Source organism: Ricinus communis, chromosome 6 (genome assembly GCF_019578655.1).
Source record: "Ricinus communis isolate WT05 ecotype wild-type chromosome 6, ASM1957865v1, whole genome shotgun sequence".
Classification (NCBI taxonomy): Eukaryota; Viridiplantae; Streptophyta; class Magnoliopsida; order Malpighiales; family Euphorbiaceae; genus Ricinus; species Ricinus communis.
Genome location: NC_063261.1, coordinates 25,939,768 through 25,948,552, shown reverse-complemented (window position 1 = coordinate 25,948,552; position 8,785 = coordinate 25,939,768). Strand labels below are relative to the sequence as shown.

The 8,785-nt window shown below is 28.7% G+C and overlaps 1 protein-coding gene across 1 annotated transcript; it reads right to left on the bottom strand.

The window, feature by feature from the left end:
• Positions 1-310: 310 nt before the first annotated feature.
• Positions 311-3,322, bottom strand: LOC8279058 (probable aquaporin PIP2-5). The gene is made up of 4 exons (XM_002532710.4): positions 2,905-3,322; positions 2,074-2,369; positions 767-907; positions 311-656 (listed from the first exon to the last, which is right to left on the bottom strand). Exons 1-4 carry the CDS (start codon positions 3,197-3,199, stop codon positions 537-539), a joined length of 852 nt encoding a protein of 283 aa, XP_002532756.1. The 5' UTR covers positions 3,200-3,322; the 3' UTR covers positions 311-536.
• Between the last annotated feature and the right edge of the window lie 5,463 nt (positions 3,323-8,785).

The window sequence follows — 8,785 nt, the reverse complement described above, 5'->3', positions numbered from 1 at the left end:
CACCACTACCACCAAAGATATATGACTGGACATATCTGTTTGTGCTAAATGATTTATTTACGATCGTACATTAGATTGTAATAATAAACCTAATCAAATTGGTGTCAAATTGTCAATCATACATATACAGAATGGAGCTGAAATTGATAATAACAATACAAATAATAATCATTAAGCCAACAAAAAAACATAGCCTAAACTTTTCGCAGAAGCAAAAGACTTAATAAAGTACACAACCCTAACTTGTCTTACAAGCATAATAATGATAATGATAATAAGTGCAAAGTGGAAAAAATAAGAGTGGAAGAACTAGTGAAACATCATAACATTAAAGTAAATCTAAGGCCAAGTGCCTGAAAATGACAAAGCAAGAAAGAAAAAAAAAAGGGATAATAAAAAAGCCCCTTTTCTCAAAGAGACTTTTATCTACAATTTCCATAATCCTCGACCCTCAGTAGAAAAAGACTTAAGTGGAACCACCAGATCACAAGCACTTAATATTAATTCCTTCATTATTTCCTCCTTTTTCTGCAAAATTAAACAGTAGGGTTGCTCCTGAATGACCCAAGAGCCTTCACAGCTCCTGCTCTCAAGATGAATTGGTGATAGAATGCTGCAATGGCTGCACCAATGAATGGTCCAACCCAAAAGATCCACTGCAACAAAAATGAAAAGAACAACATAATTAAGTACCCTTTACAAAGTAATAAAACATAATTAATTCATTTAATTAATTAAATGGATATATGTATATATATATACTAACTTGGTCATCCCAGGCCTTGTCCTGGTTGTAAATAACAGCAGCTCCTAAACTCCTTGCTGGGTTGATGCCAGTGCCAGTGATTGGAATGGTAGCCAAGTGAACCATGAATACAGCAAATCCAATTGGAAGTGGAGCCAACACCTTTTTTAAGAAAAAAAAAAAAGAAATTAATTAACCTTGTTAATTAATAACTAACAATAACCTAAAATCACAAGGCCAGGGAAAACTGAAGGAAAATGTAATAAAATAAATAAATAAATAAAGGCATTTAAAAGTTGTTAAAAGTCAGCAAACACATGGGTAATGGGACCTTTAATTAGGTAAACAATGTGTTCCTGTGACATAGTAGCACTAAAAGAATTTTACACTTTACAACAAGCAAAGTGGCACAAATTGACAATGGCTTGATCACATCAAGATGGATATAGAGGAAAAAGACAATCAAAATGACCAATAAAATCCGTTTGTCACACACTTAAGAACTATAAATATTTGTGACAAAAAAGAAAGCTATGAATTTGACAAAAGAACAGAAGCAGTAATAATTCACTTTCTTCAGAAAAAAAAAAAAAAAAAACAAGAAAAAAGGTAACCCATTCCTTTGAGTTGCCTTTAAGAGCAACCGCAACCACAAACAAAAAGGACCCATTTTGCAGAACTGCTGTGATTAATATTACTCCTATCATTATTTGGTAAAACTGTGGAAAAAGGGTTACTTGTGTTTGCTGGCTACTTCTACTTTATTACTATGAAAACTAACACTAATAATTCATCATATTCATATCCAAAGTGAATATGTCTTTTTATGGCTATCTATTTTTGCTATGTTTATCAATTTGTTACCATTCATTTTTAATAGAAAGAAAAAGAACAAGAAAAAACCCATAATGATACCTAAAGAACTAATGATATGATGTCTTAAAAACTGTTATTCCATAAAACCTTGCGTTATTTCCATATATCCAACACTAAAATCAATAAATGCAAATAATCTAAGATTAAAACATAATTAATTATAACTTTATTCATGACATTTTTAGGTGATCTAGCTGCAAATAAAGTGCTATAAGTAATTAAAACCATAGATTATGTGGGTCACTTGACAATTACTATTAGGAGACTTTTTGTTCACTTAAAAGCCATTAAAAAGCCAACTACCTAAGTATATATAATAAATTACAAAATTAATATAAAGAGGACAAATAAAACTTTGCCCCCAAATGCCACGTAATATGCAATTAATTCAACAGTAATAAATAAAATTAATATGTAAATAATACAATAGGAGAAAAAGTCTAGATACATACAGGCACATGGGAGTCTCTAGCACTTCTCTTAGGATCAGTGGCAGAGAACACTGTATATACCAACACAAATGTACCGATGATCTCAGCACCTAATCCGACGCCTGTGCTGTAGTTATCATCCAAAGTATTGGCCCCACCACCATATCGCTTATAGTGTGAGCTTTGGAAGGCCTTAACCAGCCCAACACCGCATATTGCTCCTAGGCATTGGGCCACCATATACATTATGGCACGTACTAATGACACCTTTCGGGCCAGGAATAGCCCGAATGTCACTGCTGGGTTAATGTGTCCTCCTGCGCACAATAGCATTATTATTATTATGTTAGCTTCTGCTAACCTGCGCTTAAAAGATGTGTCTTTAAAAGGTACATCCTTTTTATTATTCATGTATCTATAGCTTAAGATAAACGAGCATATCATTCCATAAAGATAGTTAATGCAAAGTGAATATAATAGTAAATATGTTTGTTTCTCAAGAAAATTGGATGACAAAGAAAACTGAAATGCACATTAAACTCAAAGAATGCTTCCTTCTTTGAATAAAAAAGAAGAAATGGGAAATATTACAAAAGAAAACAAGAAAAATAAGAACTTAGAATCACTTCCCATTTCAAGAAACAAGAAGAAAAGGTAAGTACAAGAGAAGACAAGAATGAAAAAAAAAAAAACATTTTCCATTTCAAGAAACAAGAAAAATAAGAAGTGGAAGAGAGGGAAGTACAAAAAAGAAACAAGAAGAAGAAAGAAGTGTTTCCATTTCAAGAATCAAGAAGCAAAAAAGAAAAAAAAAAGAAACAGAACAAGGAACAAGAAGAAGAGAAAACTGACCAGAAATACCAGCAGTGCAGTAAACAAGAATGAAGATCATGCCACCAAAAGCCCAAGCAATACCAAGAATACCAACACCCCCACAAGAATCAGATTCGCTCTGGCTCTTGTACCCAATAACAGTTAAAACGGTGATGTAAAGGAAGAGAAGAGTTGCTATGAATTCAGCAATCAAAGCCCTGTAAAACGACCACTTTGTTAACTCTACTGCGTCAATCAACGGTGCTGGGGGTGGGTCATGGTAGTCCTTTGCTGAAAACGGTCCTCTTTCACCCACTTCCATGTCCTTTACCATGTTCAACAACAAAACTTCAACAGTAACAAGACTTCTCTATTCGGAGAAAGAGAGAGAGAGAGAGAGGGGTTTTGGCTTACAGGCTTTGGAATTGAGAGTAGGAAACTAGAGTTGAGAGGGGGGTATATATGGAGAATGAGAGTGATCAGTAGAGCTTTCTCAGCCTTTTATGTTTTTTCTTTTTCCTTTATTTTTATATTTGACAAAGAGTTTTAAAATAAATAATAAAACCCAATGATTTTTAGAAAAAAAAAAAAAAAATTGTATTGATTGGAAAGAACCCAAACTCCACTGGTTTTGTCCCGATAGTCAAAACTAATCAATTTCCATGGTATAATTAACGGTAGTTTATAGTTAGAGATAGAAATAAACTATTAAGAATCAGATATGTTTTTCTAATATAAAATATTAAAATATTCAAAATCTTAATTAAAAAATCTTTAAAATATGTTGAATTTATATTCCTCTTAATAGTCACATATATGAATTAACTCTTTTTGTGAACATATATGCTGTCGAAATTATTAAAAAAATATATCTTTTTTACTAAAATTAATTCAAAAGGCAAATAATAAATATGTGATTAATTTTGGGATTTTATATTGTAACACAAAGCTAACATTTATAATAAGACTAAATTAGCAAAAAAAAGAGACTGTAAGGTAGACAAAAAAAAAAAAACAAATTTAATATTGAAAAAAGGCCTGCCACATGTGAAATGCACTATTGAATCTTGTTTTGATTTTAGTTGGTTTTGCTTTCACAGAGGCTGCTACTTGACTTTTTACAGAAGCACCGCACCACCCACTACCACTACCACCACCACCACCACCAGCAGCGCCACCACCTCCCCACTTAACCTGTGTCTCTCTGTTGTTATTTACTGCTCCAATTCTGTGCTACCCCACTTCCTTCAAAGTGTCTTTTCTTAATTACCAATTTGCTTCTGCTAATGACATTTACTTAATCCTTAATTTAGTTTTTAATACTCCCATCTCTTCCTTTTATATATTTTTAAAATTTAAAACTTACCATTTCCACTGATATGTTATTGAACTTGACTTGATGCCCATTCTTAGAAGTAAGCTTCTACTAGATGCCCTTAACTACAGGGTAATGTGTTTTGTCTTTATTTGCTCGTCAAGGCAAAGTAAAATAAAAAAATGTTAAAGCTACTAAAAGTACGATTTTTATTTTTAATTTATCCTAAAGCAAACATGTGATATTCCAGATAATTTATGGCATGTAAAATATGATGGCAACAGATAATAAAATATTATTTTAAAAATTTAAATATAATTTATATTTAAAATTTAAATTCAAAATTTTATGAAATTGAAGAGATTTTTAGTAATATATTATATTTATTATTATTATTTATTATTATTGATATTATTGTGAATTTAAGAGAAATAAGGAAAAATAGAACCGTGCTGAATGAGCCGACTGGAGTCCACAATTTACAGCGAGGGACACTACACGTGAAAAAATATAGAGCCGGTGGGTTGTAGCCAAAGGGCAACACAAATATTTTGTCACTGCCACCGAACCCACGTTTCTGACCCATTTAGTGACCCGATTGTACGGTTTTAACACGCGGTGTGACCTTCTTTTACGCAGTCCAATATTATGACGTGTTTATATATTATTGGCTTTTCAACTACAGAAAGGAGCAGAAGGGATACAATCAGTCAAGGTGTATTCGTCCACATTTCCAAAGAAGAAAATAAGAAACACGTGGATGCTTCTGAACCAGTTGTTGATAAGAAAGTAATGTACACGTGGCGAAAAACATGTGGTTTGAGATGGCTTGACGGTTTTCTGGAAAGTGAACGTTGGACTTAGTTGGAAAAAAAACATTCGACTTGAAAGCGCGATATATAAATTATTATATGACTCTGATTCGCCCCTCGAAACCAAATAATGATATTTAATGTAATTATTATATATCAGTTTTATTTTTAAAATTAATATACAGTTAATAAATTTATAATTTTAAAAATAATAATATTTAAAAAATAAAATAAAATAAATTAGTTTATTAAATTAAATATTTTAATAATATTATAAATTAAATTATATTAATTTCTCATAAAATAATAAACCTCATCTATACATATTATCATATTTAATTTTTATAAATAAATAAATAAGTGAAAACTCAGCAAATGGCTATGTCATATTAGTGCCATCCATATAAACATATCATTGCCATAGTTAATATTTATAAATAAATAAACACTTAGCGAATAATGATTTTATTATACTCTTTATAGGTCGCACATACTCATGGGAGTGTTTTTTAAGATAAATAAAATTATTTTTTCATATTTTTTATTATTTTTATATATAATTTCTTTTATTATTGGCTAAGTTAATAGAATTTACAAATTCTTATTTTATAATATCTAATTAACCATAAACTACATCACAGACTGTCAAACTTTTTATACTCAGCCTAAAATTAGTATTTTTTATTAAGATAAATAATACATAATACTCAAATTTAAGATTTTTTTATCAGAGAAACATGAAGCGACTAATAGTAGCAATTCTGTTGGTATGATTATATGAACTCTTTTTTGCTATGAAATATTCGTAGAATCATAATTAGTTTGGATAGAATCTAAAGTGTAGTACTATCTCGGAGTCAGAAAAAGATACCCAAGCGAAATACAATTCTGGATGGTTTTGAGATAGTGTTCTTAAAAAAACTATGTCCTTGAATTTAAATTTAAAATTTTGAACCACTCAATGAAAATTATCTCCGTTATATTTACCTCATAGGTAATAGCTCGGGATATTTAATAATTTTTCTTTTTATTGATGAAGCTTCCTAAGCTTGCTTCTATATTAGCATTAGGATCGTTTGTTTAAAATAATATTTTAAAAGAAAATTATGTATGATTTTGACGTTAAGATATGTGATTCTCGTATTGCTAGAAACTCATGTTTAATTTGTGATTAATTTATGATATTGATCTTTTTTTCTTAAATGTGTATATGCTATTTTTTAGAATTATATATATATATATAATATTTGAATTAATCGATTTAACACTTTAATTTTTAAGTTAATCTAATAAATATTTAAGTTTTATTTTTTTAATATCTAAACACTTTAAATTTTCAATTTAATATAATATCTACTTCGAACTTTTTTTAGTAGTATTTAAATGTTCTCATGCAATATATGTAAATGTATTGAATAAAAACACGTGTCAAAAAATATAAAAAAAAAAACTAAACATCTATTAAATTATATCAAAAACTAGAATATTAAATTGATTAAATTAGTAAAATCTAAAAGTACAAATAAACATTTTGTCTTTATTTAAATTCCTCTTACTTCAGTTCAGTCAAAGATAAACTATGTCGGAAATCTGTATCATGTGATCCTATAATTCAGAGGCTTGTCAAGACATTTGCTAACACTTGACGAGATGTAATTAAATTTACTAGAAAATATATAAAACTACACTTAATTAGAACATCAATTATGTGTGAGCAATAGCAACATTGGACAAGAATAATTAAGGAATCACACACCGTATCTACTCAATATTCATAATCCCGTGAACATATATATGTATATAATATAAGTTTTAAATTATGTATTCTTCTTCATAACAAACAATACTAATTTCCAAATTGATTTTGAAGGGTCATGATAATGGAAATGCATATAATATATAGTTTCCCTTTTGTCATTTTTTAAAAACTGTTTGCCTTCATGCATCCTTTTTGTATGGTCATGCAAAGTTGTTAATAACATTGACAAATTTATATAATATGACCGTTATATATTTATATATAAAAATAAATATTCATTAAATAAACTATGAATCTCTTAGCACATGCACGAAATTAAAATTGGATTTTCCTTTGTTCTTTTTCCTTTTTCTTCCCATACGACGGACAAGAAATGACATATAAAAGAGAAAACTGGTAAGATAAACTAATATTGCTTCTTTTTTTTTTATATAAATATTCGTATTAATTACATGAACTTTTTCTGTTTGTATTATTGCTAATGGTTATAAATATAATATGGAAGTTGGTTGAGACTGACGACCAACTCTATTTACATGAAACAACCATACTAAGCTGGATATATAATTTAACCAATAACAATTGAATTCTCATGAATAAGTAAAATATTTGTCAATTAAATGACTAACTCAGTGTTGATGTTGTTTTTGATAAAGCTGAAATAGATTTTTCCTTTTTTCAAATATTATCACTTTATTCTCAAATTTTGGAGGATGAGTTTTTAAGCATTTATGCTCCCGTATAGATAATAACACTTAAAATCATATTTCTACTTCACTTAAAGATCGGTACTGCTGAAAATCTATATATTTATTCTAAATTAATTGAAATTTATTTTGTATTTTATAATAAAAAAAAGTACATATGATAAGCGAAAATTGCTATCACAGTTTTTCCAAAAATGGCTTAAAAATAAAATAAGAACATCTTTGGTATGTTTTATTTATATGGATTAGCACTCATATGAATAAAAATTATTGTATTTAGTGGTAACTGGAAATTACTTTGTGATAAATCCATAATGCACAAACAGTAGGACCCATGTGCACAGACAAAGAAATTTGATTGGTGTGTGAGCCAGCTAAGCAAAAAACCTCCCCACCTAAAAATAAAATAAAAATAATTAAAAAAAGGCATCAGGCACATGAGATAGGCCACCAAATAAATGACCCACTAAGCAGCTGGACCTCACATTTATTTTGTCCTTATTTATCTTTAACACTCACTGTTCACTAATTTCACTTTCATTGTCCTTTTTTTTTTTACTGTAGAGTTCAAAGTTATATTTTAGAAAAGAAATTGAATCCAATCTTTCTCTTTTTGGAGTTTAAGAGTATAAAACAATATTGGTGGCAACATGTCCTGAGGATGACCAGGCTACACATATTTACTTTACACTTTCTTTTCCTTGAAATGGTAATGGCATTTTAATATATAATTTTTATTTAATTTTTGAATACAATTTAACTAATTTAGAATGTTTTATGACAAAGCGCTATTTTAAACACAGCTGCATACTCTTGCATCTGATATAAAATCTTTAATATGCTGATAGAGATGGCTTCAATAATTTGTAGAAAAGGGAATAAACTTTGTTGTAGAAGATTATCTATTAACAAATTAGCTAGCTATGTTCAATCTCTTGTGCATGATGGGAAATTTTTAATTTTTGGCATAAGACTATGAGAAAATTATTTTACACATAAATGATGAGTAATATGTTTAATAATATTTTGTATGAAAAGTTATTTTTGATATAGTAAATTAATCTTCCTTGACTATTTCGAATGTATTATATTCTCCAATGCCATCATTATATATGTAAAATAATTATAAAAATTAAAATGTGTGTTAAATTTTTTTTATTTGAATATAAAACACTTGAATTATATATTATTTATTTAATATTTATAATCTGTTTATTCATAAAAAATTTAATATTTAAATCACTCGAATCTATTATTTGGTAAAATTGCCTATTGAAAAAAAAAGAGTGATTTCTTTTCTTAAAAAATAGTTCTCTTTCTCTTTTTC

Excerpts from the sequence above, each read along its gene's own strand:
- LOC8279058 (XM_002532710.4), bottom strand. The coding sequence starts at position 3,199 with ATGGTAAAGGACATGGAAGTGGGTGAAAGAGGACCGTTTTCAGCAAAG. Across the intron at positions 2,370-2,904 it reads CTGCACTGCTGGTATTTCTG|GAGGACACATTAACCCAGCA; the intron begins GTCAGTTTTCTC and ends TATTGTGCGCAG. Across the intron at positions 908-2,073 it reads CTAGAGACTCCCATGTGCCT|GTGTTGGCTCCACTTCCAAT; the intron begins GTATGTATCTAG and ends TTCTTAAAAAAG.